This window comes from Delphinus delphis, chromosome 1 (genome assembly GCF_949987515.2).
Source record: "Delphinus delphis chromosome 1, mDelDel1.2, whole genome shotgun sequence".
Taxonomy (NCBI): Eukaryota; Metazoa; Chordata; class Mammalia; order Artiodactyla; family Delphinidae; genus Delphinus; species Delphinus delphis.
The window spans coordinates 137,886,978-137,903,791 of NC_082683.1; the positions used below are offsets into that span (position 1 = coordinate 137,886,978).

Consider the following 16,814-nt stretch of genomic DNA (forward strand, 5'->3'; position numbering starts at 1 on the left):
GATTTATTTGGGTCATATGGAAAAGCAAATAGATTTTTGTTGCCTTTTCTTTTTTGTTTTCACAAAGGGCGTATGCGTTTTTTTTGTTGTTTTTTAAAGATGTTGGGGGTAGGAGTTTATTAATTAATTAATTTATTTTTGCTGTGTCGTTTCTGTGAGAGGGCTTTCTCTAGTTGTGGCAAGCGGGGGCCAATCTTCATCGCGGTGCGCGGGCCTCTCACTATGGTGGCCTCTCCGTTGCGGAGCACAGGTTCCAGACGCACAGGCTCAGTAGTTGTGGCTCACGGGCCTAGCTGCTCCGCGCCATGTGGGATCCTCCCAGACCAGGGCTCGAACCCGTGTCCCCTGCATTAGCAGGTAGATTCTCAACCACTGCGCCACCAGGGAAGCCCTCTGTTGCCTTTTTGAAAAGCATGTGTTAATTGAAGTTAATCATAAGGATATATTCAAATCCATCTTACCTTTATATTTTCTCTGAAATATAAGAGTCCATCCCCACCCCTACCCATGACTTACTTAAAATGAAGTTCTAAATGGAAAACTTTTGAAACATTAGGCAGGTGAATCTGAATGTGAAGGAAATTTCCAGATATGTAGCAAAAATACAAATTAATTAACTTCTGAGTAAATGTTTGTAATCAGGACATGAACCTGGATTAGACCAAGTGTTTCACAGACGTTTAAAATTCTGATGGAATAATCAATTAGTAGAAGAGTTAAAGCAAAAAAAAAAAAAATCCCATCTTTCTCTATGATATTTGTTAGTAATTATAACAAGGAAAAACTGATGGTGCTCAGTGATAATAATAGCAACAACTGTTATTATTATTATTACTAGTATTATTATAGCTTACTCGTATAATGCATATTATATGCCTGGTTCTGCTCTAAGCACTATATAGGTCATTAACTCATTTAATTTTCCCAACAAATCTACTAGGTAAGTATTCTATTATTATTGCCATTTTACAGGTGAAGAAACTGAGGCATAGAGAAAACTAAATAACCTGCCTTAATGAGTGATGAAGCAGCCAGGATTTGGCTCTGGGAATCTATCAGCTCCAGAGCCTTGACTTTTGACCTCTAGAGCATTCTTAACCACAGAAATGCACTAACGAAATGTTCAGATTGGCAAAGGGAGTTGATACTGTCCCTGAGGGAGGTAGGAAATTAAGCCAGAGCAGAGGTTGCAAGCCTGAGCCAGACAGGTTGTTCAGGTATGTGAAGAGGCCCAGAATAAGGCAAGGAGAGGAGGTAGGAACTGAGAAACACTGGAGCATTCTGTTCACATAAAAGAGGCTACTATTGGCCTGGTATCCAGGGGCCTGCAGCCCGTTTTCTACCCCAGGTCCAGATGACCCCTGGGACTCCTTGCAGAGCTAACATGTTAGGAAAATCAGAAGTATTTGTTCAAAGTTCATTGTGACTTAGCTTTACTGATGTGGGCCAAGAGTCCACAGCCTGGTGGGGTTATAACAGAGATGTTGATAAATAACCATTGACTACATATTGAATTCATTCAATATTGTGAATTTGTCTTTTTTATGGTGCCTTTTTTTTTTTTCTTTTAATCAGACTGCACGGCAGAGGGCAATATCCATGGCGCTTTTTTTTTGGTGGGGGGAACGTATATATATATTTATTTATTTAGGCCAAACCCTTTGGCTTGTGGGATCTTAGTTCCCCAGCCAGGGATTGAACCCAGGCCCTCGGCAGTGAGAGCACGGAGTCCTAACCACTGGACCTCCAGCGGATTCCCTTTTATGGTGCTTTTTAATCTGACTTAACAAAGAGCTTATGGACTTGAAACTAGATTGCCTGATTTTGAAGCTTGGTTTTGCCATTTACAAGCAGTGTGACTTCGAGCATGTTGCCGATCTTTCCATGTCTTTCCATGCATCTTTCTTTTTCTCATCTGTGAAATGGGGAAATTAATAGTACATCTGTTTCATAGCATTGTTTTGAAGACTGAAGGGTTATGTACAAAAGATTTACAACAGTGATGGCAAATAGGTACTGGATATTTTTTTAGCTATTATTATGACTCTCCAAAAATGATGGTAGCTGGAAATGACCTGTTCCAACTTTTGAAATATAATAAACTATAGTAATCTGTACTAAAATGAAATTCCCTTCAAGACTTTACTTTGCAGGGCTCTGCTTCTTGTTCCTGCAGGGCTGGGGGGCATTGCCCATCACTGATGGGTAGGCGTGCAAGGAACAGACAACTCAGGGACATGATTTCAGCCTCTACAATGCACCAGATACTAGAAGGGAAAATTCTAAATACCTGGTCTCTGTGACCTGAAACTTCAGCAGTAATCAGACACAATGAGTTTGGGGAGAGAAGATGGCAGCCACCTCTTTGAATTAGTGCCACCAGCCTCCCTAGGGAAAGGGACAATGTAGGATACACCACTTGCAGTTTCTTACTCACCTAAGACAATGGACTTGGATGATACCCACAGTTGGACTCTACAGATATTTTCTAAAGGGCCCATAGAGAATGGCATGAGAAACATGCTCTACGATGTAAAAAGAATATAAAATCTGGATCCTCTTTCTTATTCAATCCAACAGAACACTAATTGAGCACCAAGTGCACGTTGGATACTATACTAGTTGTTAGTGATACAGAATGGTACCTAGCCTAGTACCGACTGGTGGCAGGCCCACCAGTCAACAGATGACTTAATGAGTTACTAGGCCTGGTGATCAAGAGGTGATGGGGACCCAGGAGAGGAATTTTGGTCCAGCCAGGTGATGGTGAGGCATAGAATGAGGTGTCACCAGAGTAGATAGGCTGGGGTAGGGCTACTGTAGTTCAGAGAGAGGTTGAGCCTAGGCTGGAGGGTAAAGGGGACCCTGTTGTGACTGTTGGACTGGCCTGTTTTCCCTGATGTCTTTCAGACCAGAGCTGATCACAGCTGCTGATTTATTTCTGAATTTGCACTCCTGAGACTGGGCCTCCCAGTTTGAGGAAGGGGCAGGCTGCTAGCTACCTCCGAATTCTGCCCTGGATCACCCTGGGAGAGAAGGAGGGCTCAGGGGATCCGGCACATTCCTCCAGAAGGATCCCTGGGCTGAGGCCTCTGCACCACACCCTCGGCCCAGGTCAGGTGTGCGCCCTTCTTGCGGCGAGGGGGGAGCCTGGCAGCTGGGGTGAGCGCTTCTACAGCTGCGTGTGTGCTGCGTGTTTGCTTCCCGAGGGCTGGGTTCTCCTTATTCACAGGTGAGTCACACCCTGAAACACACGCTCTCTTCCTGTCAGGACTGAGTCAGGTAGAAGAGTCGATAAAACCACCTGATCAAGGAAAAGGAAGGCACAGAGGAGCGCAGAGCGAAAGCTCCCAGCCGCGAGGCGCAGGGCAGCACCCCTGCAGCGGCTGATCGCGCGGCCCGGCCCGGCCATGCCTGCGCTCTGGCTGAGCTGCTGCCTCTGCTTCTCGCTCCTCCTGCCTGCGGCCCGGGCCAACTCCAGGACGCCAGGTGAGTCCCTTCCAGGAGGAACGGCGCAGCCCTGGGCTGGGGACTGGCCTTTCCCTGCAGACCGTGATGGCTGCACTCACCTCCGAGGAGCCCCACTTTGTGAGAATCTCTTTAGAGCTCCCTCCTCCTGCCCCATCTGGGGCTCCTCCAGAGATCTGTTTACAATAATATATATTATTTACTAATACTATATAAAGCTGTCTGATTTTAAAATAGGAAGCCAATAGGTCGTGCCAAACCAGGGTTTTCCTGGCTTTAAAATTGTTCCTTCTTGGTTGCTTTTTTGATCAAAGGGCTTCTGTTTGATCAGTAAGAGCAAAACACGTTGGTATATACATTCTATTCCCAATGTGTGTTTTTACTGATGGGATTTTGGTGAGAATGCTTTCTGTGACTGTGAACCCCACAAAGATTGAAAAGGAATCTCTTCAGTCATCCTTCTGGTATTCCCGTTTCTTTGGGATGGAAAATGAGTTAAGAGTCTTAACAATGCTTTACTTTTGCATAACATTACTTTTTATAGTATTTTCACATAATATTCATTCAACAGGCATTTATTGGGCACCTATGTCATAGGTCATTTGATCTTATCTAGGGCACCAGTAGCTGTCACTTCATGAGAAGTTCAACTCCTATAAACAAAACTTTCTGGGCACCTAACAACAGTTTCCTGTATGCGTGTGTCAGCTATGACAACACATAAAGGGTGTTTTCCTTAAGTTTTACTTAGTAGTCACTTAGTTTTACCAATGATATTTGCCTGTGTAATGACCCCAAATTCTCAGGTTTATTTTTGCTTCTTGTATCCGATGGCATTTCAATAACTATCTCAATAGGTCCAAGAGCCATCTTCACACATGTGCATGTGTGAACATGAGACCAGGTTCATGGGTACATGGAATTATCTTAGATATTTCAATTATTACTTTGCAGTCTGGGTGATGCTGCCTGAATTGTATTTGAATGGCATGAATGTTTTAGCATGTGTTTGAATGCATTTGATAGTCTTTTGTTTTTTTCCTAAGATAATATTGGAATTATCTTACAACCCATCATCCTTGACTACCATTTAAAAACGACTTATGAAAATGTTCATGTGGGTTAGAATCCCTCAGAATAAATAACTTTAACCTAGTGAGAAACATCCTAAAAGTAAGAACAGTCTTTGACTATTAGAATTCAGAGGAACTGCTTATGGATCAACTACTAGAATTCCTTGGTTTAAAAAAAGAAAATATGGAAATGGATTTGCAAAAGCTACATAAACAACTACTGGCACTTGATCCAGTGGTTCTTAGACTGGAACATTAGGGACCACATTATAGAATTAACAAGGGGGGCTTCCCTGGTGGCACAGTGGTTGAGAGTCTGCCTGCTGATGCAGGGGACACGGGTTCGTGCCCCGGTCCGGGAAGATCCCACGTGCCGCGGAGCGGCTGGGCCCGTGAGCCATGGCCCCTGAGCCTGCGCGTCCGGAGCCTGTGCTCCGCAACAGGAGAGGCCACAGCAGTGAGACGCCCGCGTACCGCAAAAAAAAAAAAAAAAAAAAAAAAAGTAATAAAGGAACAAGTTACATATGTTTTATATAATAAGTAACTATTGAAGCAATTTCCTTTTTTGGTTGTAGCTGAGTGTATGTGTGTGCGTTAGCATTAGATAACAGAAACAAATATGTAGGGTGATGAATTGTTTAATAAAATAACTGTTTAATAAACTGTTTAATAAAATCAGACTCAGGAGGACAGAGTTTGGACTCTAACTTCTCAAGGATGGACAAGCTCTGAGTATTCCATCTACATCATTAAGTCAGAAGCAGTGTTTAAGCTCATTTCCAGACTTTCCCCTTCCTTAAAGACAGGCCACTTAAAAAACTAGGCTGCCTCCTCAAAGGGCTTCATTTGGGGCTCAATGAGAGTGTGAAAAATTTGTGTTAGGCTAGAGCACACATGCTTTCCCATTTATGGGATGCTGTGATGTGGTGGGAGTTGGACCGAAAGTATGGTGCTTGCCACCTCCCAAAGTGACCTGCATCTGTGCACCTCTGCAAGCCTAAAGCAGTGATATTTCTTCCTGGGTGTTCCCGTGCAGGTGAAATTATGGTGTTAGATATAATCAGAGTTGGTCTCAGCTAAAGCACAGGTTTTAGAGTCAGCCTGACCTGGCTTCAAAATGCGGCTGATTCACTTACTAGTCCCTTATTCGTAACCATTCAGGTTCCTCAGCTGTTCGGAGTCTGCTCTTTTCCTGTTAAGTGGAGGCCATAGTGCTGTGTATCCTTGCAGGTCTGTTGAAAGGATGAGATGTTACTGTAAAGTGCCTTAAAATGCCTAGAACCACGTTTCTTCAAAAGGTCTGATGCTGGGCTTCCCTGGTGGCGCAGTGGTTAAGAATCCACCTGCCAACGCAGGGGACATGGGTTCAAGCCCTGGTCTGGGAAGATCTCACATGCCACAGAGCAATTAAGCCCACGCGCCACAACTACTGAGCCCACGTGCCACAACTACTGAAGTCCGCACTCCTAGAGCCTGTGCTCCACCACAACAGAAGCCACCGCAGTGAGAAGCCCGTGCACCACAATGAAGAGTAGCCCCCGCTAGCCGCAACTAGAGAAAGCCCGCGCGCAGCAACAAAGACCCAATGCAGCCAAAACTGAATAAATAAAATAAATTAATTTAAAAAAAAAGTCTGATGCCAAAGTCTGATATAGTGAACTCAGATGCTTAGAGGTCATTAAGAAAGATAGAGACTCCCCTTCAGGAGTTCACAGTTGGTGTGAATGTAGGTGTAGCTCCAATGGTCTGGATCATAGTTCACTTGGGGAGGTGCGACTGGAGAAGGGAGATAGGAATGAGACTAGAAATGTAGCCAAGAATCTGGTGGTGAAGAGTCTTACGTACCAGTCTGTGCCATTAGGTTGGTACCCTGTAGGTAAAGAAGGGTTGCGGTTGCAGATGTTTTGTAAGTGGGGTGGGTGTGGTCAGATTCATGTTTAAAAGATCACTCACTTAAGGGCTTAGAGGATGGAGTTGAGCTAGGAGAGGCAAACAAATGGCCATTGCAATAATCCAAATGAGAGATGATGAGGGCTTACCTCATGGTGTGGCATAGTAAAGAGGAAACAGATCACAGAGACATTTAGAAGGTAAAATTGGAAGAATTTGGTGATCCAATGAGTGTGTTAGGGATAATAGTAAGGGAAAATTGTGAGAAATGAGGAAGAGTCCAAGATGGGTCCAAGGCTTCAGGCTTGTGTAGTTGGTTAGACAGTGATGCCGTTAAAGGAAATGAGGACTATAGAGACGATCAGATTTGGGAACGAGGCTGGGCGATGGATGAAGTGAAGGAAGTGAGTTTCTGTGGGGATCTGTTGTATTTGAGATGCAAGTGGGGATGTCCAGTGAACAGCTGGAGCTATGATTTTGAAATTTAGAAGAAATTCAAACAACATAAAGTTGGGAGCCCAAAGGAGCTCCCAAGGAGATGGAAGGACAGGGAAGGAGAACAGGAGGAAGGGGCATTGAGGCTAGAGGAGAATCAAGAAAGAGGAGAGTTTTGTTAGCCCAAGGAAGAGTTTCGCCGATGTAGGAGTCATAAATGGTACTCAGAGGTAGAAATATGAATACACAAAGAGTGAGGACTAAGAGACACTGTTGGATTCAGCCACCAGGTAGGTTTTTATTTTTTGTTTTGCGGTACGTGGGTGTCTCTCACTGTTGCGGAGCACAGGCTCCAGACGCACAGGCTCAGCGGCCATGGCTCACGGGCCCAGCCGCTCTGCGGCATGCGGGATCTTCCCGGACCGGGGCACGAACCTGTGTCCCCTGCATCGGCAGGCGGACTCTCAACCACTGCGCCACCAGGGAAGCCTCACCAGGTAAGTTTTGAAGCAATTGTTCGAGAATGGTGAGCTCAGAATCGAAGATTATTTAAATCACTAATTTAGTTTCTCCCATGTCCTTATGCTAGAAAAGAAGTGCTGTGGAGAGTGGAAAGGACCCCTGGAAAGGTTTACACTCTCCTAGATTCTGTTATTAAATTGTTGAAGTGGTACAGCATCATGTGTAGGGGTGCAGGCTCTGTAGTAAGACTGCCTGGGTTCAAATCCTAGCACTGTCCTTTACCACTTAAGGGATTGAGGTGAGCTACCTCACATGTTACTCGGTTTCCTCATCTCTGAGATGAGGGTAATAAATGATGGTGATTATTATATGTAAAGCATTTTGCACAGTGCCTAGTAAACACTCACTGTGTTCGATATTATTGTTATATAACTAACTGCTCTGCCAGTGCTGAATGTCAGTATAATGCCTTTTGTGTTTTAAGTGGTAAAGTTTTGGAAGAGGCTCCTTTCATTAGTCCAGGAAAGGTGATGAGGAGCCCTTTGGCTCAGGCTGAAATGAACCCTAAGTTTTGCCCAATGAAACAAATGGAATTCCTGACAAGGAACCCAAAGCAGATTGGAATTTCAAGATTGGGTTTCATATCATTTTGCCTTTTGTCAGCCAGACCTCAGCACATATAGATTAAGCACATCTGTTACTCTCTAGAACATGCCCATGTATAAGATGACCCTGACATAAGATGATCTCTCGCTTCTCAATGGGAAGATCTCCCTCTCACACCATCAAAAAAAAAAGAAAGGGGTTGGTTAACCTTTTTTTCTTTTGCCACACTGCACGGCACGCAGGATCTCAGTTCCCAGACCAGGGATCAAACCCATGCCCTCTGCAGTGCAAGCAGGGAATCTTAACCACTGGACCGCCAGGGAATTCCCAGTTTGGCTAACTTGAGTATGAAACATTGAGCAATATAGATGCAGTGGTCATGTGTCTCTTTCCATTTAACTTAGTAAATTAGTTTTACAAACATATTTAAAGTCACATAATCTGTAAAATAATAACTTAGAAGTATTCATTTGTTCACTTACATTTCATGTAGTAATTATATTCAAATTCCATCTTTAATATTCCTAAAGCCACTTTAATGCAGTTTTTTCTCTACTTCAGACCAGGTGACTTGAGACACAGCTCTATCGAGTTTGCTTTTGCTGCTGTCGCTGGAAAGTACACCATTTCAGAACATGAAAAAGATTTTAAAATTATCCCGAAGCACACACTGTGATCGTCACAGCATAATCATCTTGAAAGTCTTACTTATGGCGGCTTTCAGCACCCACAACTGTGGGATGATGAACAATTATGAGAATTATGTTTGATAGCTTGGCCTCCTTCTTGCTAATAAATACCTAAAGCATTGATTGAGGTCATTTCAGGTTAACATGGCTTCCCCAAATTATACTTTATTTTTAAAGTATTATATAACGAACTGCTCTCATGTAATATGAGAGGTTTTGAAAAGACTTAAATGTGGCCTTATATTCACCTTATATTCTAGTATGTATAGTAAATGGGAGTATAGAATTGGGTTGGAGTGTAAGCTGGAGATTCCTATGTAAGCTTAAATTGTGAGTGCCCTGAACTGGGGGCAGCCACTGGTTTAGCTCCACTGATCCAAGAAGCTGAGGATGAATGTTGATTTGTGATCAGTGTTTATGGGAAAGTCAGGAGCATGAAATTAAGATGTTGAGGCCATCCTGGGAATATTTTTCCCATTTAAGTTCTTACTGGCTCAACTATATTGACATTTTTTTTTTCCTAGAGAAATTTGCAAGGACAAGATTTGAACCATCTATTACAGACCAGTGTAGAAATAGGAGCTCCATAGATTCTGGAATACTCTAATTTAGTCACAAATTAGACCTAGCAGATTACTGAATCATTACTGGGCTGTGTTCTAATATAACCCCCAGGTACATGATGTAATCTTTGAATCACACCCAAAGCCAAAAGCTGAGTCTCTTCTGTGTCTCTGGGTGACTGTATGTCTGTATATGTGCCTCCCCAACTAACATGTGCTTCCTTATGTCATGAAAGGAGAAAAGACTGGTTCTTTCTCTAACATTGATCATGTGAGGACTCCTGCAGTATCAGAGGAAGGTGGAGATCAATTGGGCAAATATACACATATCCTGGACTTCTTCAGGCTTGTTGACCACTTACAGAAACCCAACTGTTTCTTTTCCAGGTTTTATTTTTAATTCACCGTGTGAATATGGATATTCATATTCTAAAAAAAAAATTAAACGGCAACCAAATAATTTCCCACACTAACTTAAACATTAGAAAAATGATGAAATCTTCAGCTGCACTTATATGGGGTGTTTCTTACAAAAAGCTTTGCATGTTTCACCACTTTCTTCTCTTATTACAACATCATGGAACTAAATGAGAATGGCCCTTAAGGGTTCTCTACAGGAGCTTCTCCTTTTATAGTTAAGGAAAATGACACTCAGAGAGGCAAAGCAACTGTCCAAATTCTCATGGTTGGTTATAACAGAGCTGGGCTCCGGCATGCATGACCCTCATTTATAGACTGGAAAATTGAGGCACAGGAAAATGATTGCCTTGACCAGAGCCAGGCAGTTAATAACAGGATCAGATTTCAATTGCTAGTTTAATTTTCTTTAACAAGATATCCCCTTGGCTTGTTTCTCATTCTTTTAAAGAATTTTCATTGAAATCAATTTTCAGACCTGATGGAATCTTGATGTATTATAAGAACATCCCTTATGCTTCTAGATGGGACATCTCTTCAGACATCTCTATTTGTGTGAGTCAATAGAGTGGCCTTTCCTTTAAAACTGTCAGCGAACAGCAGGTTAGAACCAAGCACAAACTCCAGTCCCTGGGGCCCTGATAAGAGAACAGATTTCAGACTACCAAGTTTCCTCTTCTCTTTGTTCAACTCTGTTTATGGATCATCACACAGCTTGGAATTGACCAAGTGGCTCAGGACAGTTGAGGGACAGCAATAAGCCTTTCTGCTTCACCTGTCAATGTTTTGAATTTATTTATTTATTTATTTATTTATTTATGGCTCTGTTGGGCTTTGTTGCTGTGTGCGGTCTTTCTCTAGTTGCGGTGAGCGGGGGCTACTCTTCGTTGCGGTGCACAGGCTTCTCATTGCGGTGGCTTCTCTTGTTGCGGAGCATGGACTCTAGGCACACGGGCTTCAGTAGTTGTGGCTCATGGGCTCAGTAGCTGTGGTGCACAAGTTTAGTTGCTCCACGGCATGTGGGATCTTCCCAGACCAGAGCTCGAACCCGTGTCCCCTGCATTGTCAGGCAGATTCTTAACCACTGCGCCACCAGGGAAACCCCTGAATTTATTTAAGCATCGTTGTGTCCAGAGGTATTTTCTCTCTCTGCTGGAGACTATTGGTATATATTTTGAAGTCTTTCAGTTTCACGGCCAGAGCATTGACCATTAAGCTTCATACATATTTACTGCTCTTTCAAATCACTGCCCGTTTTGCTCTTGAATAAAGGAAACTCCTAATGTTTAAAGATAATTTCTCATTTCAATAGGCTGGTCTACTTTGTGAGAGCAGCGGATCCAACAGCATCCCAAAGCTGCCGCTCTTGCCTCATCCAGGGCGTTGTACGTGGGACGTGGTAGGAGGGGGTCTTCATGTGCTGAGGTCTGAGGGGACAGAACCCAGGCCACAGATGACCTAGCGTGGGAAATGACAGCAGAGCAGCAGCCCATTTGTCCGACTGGGATGCAGGACACATTGCTCCCACTCCCTGCTGGAGGCTTCATGGTCCAAACTCTTCTTAGAATATTTGTTACTTCTCTTTATGGGTAGATGAAAATGGCTGGGCTCCTAAAGACCATTTAATTCATTCTTCTGTCTTTAAGCAATACAATTTTAATTTATTATTTTCAAATGGATTTTTTTCAGCAATGAATCTTTAAGGAAGGTCTTATAAATGCATTCCATACTTTTTCCAACATTGTAATGTACATGAATTACCACGTTCTTTTGGCAAAACTAAGAACTCTAGAGGTGCGTGGTAAGCACGCACATACCTAAATGTGTGTATCTTTGTGAAGGAATGTAGTGATAGCAAAAAATCTGTGGCTAGTCTCCTTGTACAAAAATGTCTTGTTCATAAAAGCAGTGAAAGGCTTAAAGAGGAAGAATCATTAGGTAACTTTTTTTTTAAGGAGCCAACAAAACACAAATTGAAGCAATTGAAAAACCACATTTAATGTATACTCCGAAAAGCATTTCAGGACAAATCAGAATTGCCTTTTAAACTTTTCTTTATTCAGACTCGTCATACATGATTTCTTTCCTTTTGGTCCTCATTGCTTCAGGGGCCACCTCTAGCTGTCCTGGACTCTCTAATGTCCTTTACTTCAGCTGCTTCTTAAAGGGGCATATGACACCTTTTCCTGGGCCATGTAGCAAGTGCTCAAAGAACACTATGCTCTTTGATTAACAGTCAGATGTGCTTTCTGTATTGGGATGCTTTTCTTTACAGATGATCTCATGGAGATATAGAAATTTCTACAGTAGTTTCTGTGGTCAGAAGGGTGTAGGGTTACATGCGGTGATAGAATCCTCACCGCGATCACACCCTGTAGCTGACACCAGCTGTCTTGGAGTCGAGCCCTTAAAGACGCCGGGTGTAAGAGAAGGGAGCCTCTCCTGTGTCCCTTGTGTCCTAACCTTCTCTTCCCTCTCACCTTTGCTACTCAGACAAAAATTGGCATCCCCAACCTCTCTGTTAACTGGGGCTTCTTTCCCTCTCCCCACTGTCTGCCTGGGCCCCGGTGGGGTGTTAGGGAAGACATCTCCAGGTGTGGTCTCCTGGTCTAGTCCCCACCAGGCTGAGTCATCCACAGTCCACGTGTGCCATTTCTAAGTCTAGGTTATAATAAAATGTGCTATGAACTCTTGATGAAAATAGGTGATGGCTTTTAAGCCATAGTCATTCAAAAGGAAAATGTGGTGATCTGAGTTTCATTGACTCTTGATGACTTAGAGTTGAAAAGATTTGTCCATGTTCTAGCCTTCAAAATTGCCCATGCGATTAGAACACTGACCTCTGTTGTTCCTCTCCTTAGAGCACTTCACGTCGCAGGCTAACTTGCAATGCTTGGACATTTACATGTCCAGGGAAACAAACCATCAGGCAGGATAGGGCACCGGTGGTCCTGGCTGTGCTGCCCTAAAAGACAGCTGTGAAAAATGTGAGGCAGAGAAAGGAATTCAGTTAAAAAACTCTTAGCGAGGGACGTGCCATTTCAGTTTTCTTATTCTATTTAGAAAACATATTGTGACAGACCTGAAGAATCTGAAACTGGAAGCAGTCACACATCAAACCATAAAATTCTAGATCACTTTAAATGATGAAGTGTTCAGATTTTGTTTTAAATTATTTACCCAGGGGCTTCCCTGGTGGCGCAGTGGTTGGGAGTCCGCCTGCCGATGCAGGGGACGCGGGTACGTGCCCCGGTCCGGGAGGATCCCACATGCCGCGGAGCAACTGGGCCCGTGAGCCATGGCTGCTGAGCCTGCGTGTCTGGAGCCTGTGCTCTGCAACAAGAGAGACCGCAATAGTGAGAGGCCCGCTCACCGTGATGAAGAGTGGCCCCCTTGGGCTTCCCTGGTGGCACAGTGGTTGAGAGTCCGCCTGCCGATGCAGGGAACACGGGTTCGTGCCCCGGTCCGGGAAGATCCCGCATGCCGTGGAGCGGCTGGGCCCGTGAGCCATGGCCGCTGAGCCTGCGCATCTGGAGCCTGTGCTCCGCGGCGGGAGAGGCCACAGCAGTGAGAGGCCCGCGTACCACAGAAAAAAAAAAAAAATTATTTACCCAAGCTGAGAAACATATTAAGCTTTGGAAAGAAAAATCCCATGGAGGAGGTTTTAAATCTTAAAAAGTATGAGCATTTTCATCTTTTTATTATAATTTAAGAAAAATACTCATCTTGTCATCCTGAGTATCTCTGATTTGGAGGTAATTTCAACAATTGCTTTTTTTCTGAAAATGAGCATCTGTCAGGTTTTTTTTGAGTATACTATTCTCACCTTTACTTTTAGTCACCATTTTCTATCTAGTTATTTACATTTGGACTTCCTAATGAAGGGCCTCATTGTAGCTGACTTCCTGGAGGGGAAGTTTGCTATCTTTGAGCAGAAAAGGTTGTCAGTGTACATGAGGCCAGTTCTTCGACTCAGAGGAAGGGAATGAGATCTAAATAATAATAAATTAACATTGAATTTTTAGCATAACTTCTTTGAACAAACCAAAGGTAAGAGAATGGTTGAGATTGGGTAGCCCCAATCCACATCTCCCCACCATGATGCTTGTCCTCTGCAGCAAGAATTTTAAGAAACAGAGGAAGTCAAGACCTAAAATGAAATATAAGTGAAATGAATGGCAGAGAGATGAGGAGGTCCCAGTGGGGAGTGTTTTGTGAAATTAGGCTGGAAAAGTAGATAGGATTAGGCCGTGAAAGTCTTTGTAGGCAATGTTAAGGAGTTCTGGTCTTTATCCTAAAAGTAAAGGAAAGGCGTCAGAGAGTTTGAAGCAGGGAGGTATTGGTAAAATTTGTATTTGGAAAGGTTTTTCTGACTACTGAGCGGAGGGAGGCAAGAGAAGTTGCGGGGGATCCGCAGGCAAGCGGTGGCTGGGGTTTGGTGTAGAGTGGCCGTAGTGGAGATAGAGTTGGGTGGACTTGAGCTATGTAGACAGTTATGTCAATAAAGTTGGAAGTTGAATAGAATAGAGGCAAGCGAGAAAGATGGAGACCCTATAAGGATAGTTCCCAGCTTTCTGACTTGAAGGGCTGACAATCACAAGTTTGGTTTTAAACATGTTTTGTGTAAACAGCTTTTGAGACAATCAGCTGGAAATGTAAAGTGGATGACTGGGCATCAGGGTCTAGAGTTGAGAATGAATTCTGGGCCGGGGAAGTATCTTGGTATGTCAATACCCGTCGTGGTTATTGAAGCCCTTGACTTGGATGAGAGAGTTCTTCAGTGAGAGGCATGGAGGTTCAGGACTGAGCCTTGAGGAGCACCAACACTTCGAGTTGGGGCAAGGAGAGGATCCCGCAAAGACTTGGATGGCGCAGGGGGTGAGGGTCATAAGCCAGGGGGAAGTACAGTACAGGACAGCATCGTAGTATCCAAGGGAAGAGTTTCAAAAAGGAAGGAGAGAGAAAAACATTCAATGTCTCAGAAAGGGGATGCAGGGCACAAAATACCAGAAATGGAACACCTTTCCCCTAAATAAGGAAGAGAATTGAGCACTGTTTCTAAGTGGTTTCTACGTGGACTCGTCCACAGGAGATTACGGGCAACTTATTATCAACTCGCTGCTGTTTCACTAAATCAGTATTAGTGCACTGAGCAGCTGACATGGCGGCAAGAACAGCAAAGCTCAACGTAACAGCAGCCAGCACACGCTGTCAGGTTCAAACATGATGATCAGATTCCTAGCTCCTGAGATAGTCCCACACAGCAGCCAAGTACACTGCCTGTCAAGGCTGCCTGATCACGGCAAACTGATCTCATGGTCTCACGCCTGCCTCCTCCCCTCGCCCCTCCTCCCGCGCAGCCCTAGGCGTGCTGCCCTTTGAGATGGCAGCTCCGGGCTCACACACAGAGGACAGGCAGTCCTGGCACAGAAATAGTTCATCCGGTGAGAGCAGCAACCTGAAAGTCTCAGACAACTCGTTCTAACAAATGTATCACATCCCTCTCACAATTCTTTCTGTTCTCATCTCACCATGTATTTTTTGGGTACAGACATTAGTTATTTTACACCGAATGCCATATATGTAGACAATGAAAACTTTATGTATTGTGTTGAGAAAGTTTCATATTGGGTCCCTAGGGTCCTGGGAGATTTCTGTAAGTTCCAGTTCTTGTTTGGCTTTTCTTAGAGTCAGACTGCCTGCTTTCCTTCCTTCTTTCCTTCCTTCCGTCCTCCCTCCCTCCCGTCCTCCCTCCCTCCCTTCTTTCCTCCTTCTGTCCGTTCTTCCATCTATCCTTCTAGCTAACCAATCCTTCCAGCCAGCCATTTATCCACCAGTTACAGTCTCAAGCCCTGTACTAGGTACCATGGGGTACAAAAGTGAGAAATGCTATAGAGGAAGTAAGTCATGTACACAAATAGTGATGACTCAGGCTCTAAAGTGATAAGTGCCAAGAGAGAAGTGGGGATGAAGACCTGTGGGCATCCAGAGGGAGGCGCTCTTAAAGGGTTATCAGTAGAGACCAACACCATCTAATTTACGTTCCTAACATCTCTCTGGCTGCCGCGTGGGTTTAGGGAGGGTGTGAGCAGGGAGCACCCAGGCAAAGAAAACAGCAAGCCTAAAGGCCTGAGGAGGGAAAGAGCTTGGTGCGTCCCGGGATTCGTGGGTGCGAGGGTCTATGTGTTGGAGTGCAGTGAACAAGAGCTAGAAAGAGGACCGAGGTCCAGTTGGAGAGGTCAGCAGGGCCAAACCTTCAGGGTTTTTGAGAGGAGTTTGGATTTGAAATTTTGTCGTTACTGTTAGAACACTAAAAACATTGACGTTCCATCACACGAAGGTGGAAATTAGATCAGCTTGGTGAAAAGCAGAGCTGTGCTTTTCTACATGTAGAACAATAGAAAGAGGACCTGCTTGTACACAATTGACCATACGAATGCCAGATTGTTGAAGCGTTCTCGTAATTGCTTGTAATGTTTCCTCTGGGGAATTTAAAATGAGGTCTTGATGAACTGCAGCCACCGATGCTGATCATACCAAGACCTTGCCCCGAGCACAACCCTAGGAAATATTTTCAGTTTCCTTTCATTCTCCGAAGGATACAGCTTGGAAACAGCCTTTGCCCCGGAGCTTCCTGTCCTGACCCGTTAGAGTGGTGTGTTTGAGCGAGGGTGGGAGTGTTAGGTGAGCCTGAGGCAGTCCACACACGTTGCTGCATTGTTTGTAGAGTTTCCAACTCCTGGATCTTCCTGCTGGTGGGGAGCGTGGGTGGTGGTGGGCAGATCGGCCTGTGTCTGGCTGCCCGGCAGTCTTTTCTAAGAAGCACCTTGAGGGTCGGTGATGGTATGCTATTATAGTTATTATGATAATAAATGCTTAAGTGCCAAAGAAGCAGTATACATTGGAGTCAGACACAATTACCGCCCAAGCTTTACTAGACTGAAAGAAATACATGAAAATCAGTAAAAGGATTCTGTTTCTGCAGGGCTTGAGGTGAACTTGATGAATCTCGCTCCTTTAGCTGTGGAGATCATCCCCGCTGACAGGGCAAGGATTTATTGAAGGAGAGTGAGGGAGTGGAGAGAGGATAAGACAAAACCTTGAAGAGATGTCCCGAATTTGAAAAGAGTACCATACAAATGAATAGTCAAGTAAGAGTAGTGGGTAGGACCTGGCTCCTATGATACAGAGTTCAGTGAAACAGGGAGAAA

General features: G+C 44.2%; 1 protein-coding gene across 1 annotated transcript in view; it reads left to right on the forward strand.

Moving 5' to 3' along the window:
• Positions 1 to 3,336: 3,336 nt before the first annotated feature.
• The window catches only part of LAMC2 (laminin subunit gamma 2), a 61,631-nt gene continuing 48,153 nt past the window's right edge, over positions 3,337 to 16,814 (forward strand). The window contains exon 1 of the mRNA XM_060009816.1: positions 3,337 to 3,489. Within this exon, the coding sequence (XP_059865799.1) occupies positions 3,411 to 3,489 (79 nt within the window). The 5' untranslated portion in view covers positions 3,337 to 3,410. The remainder of the gene's footprint in view (positions 3,490 to 16,814) is intronic.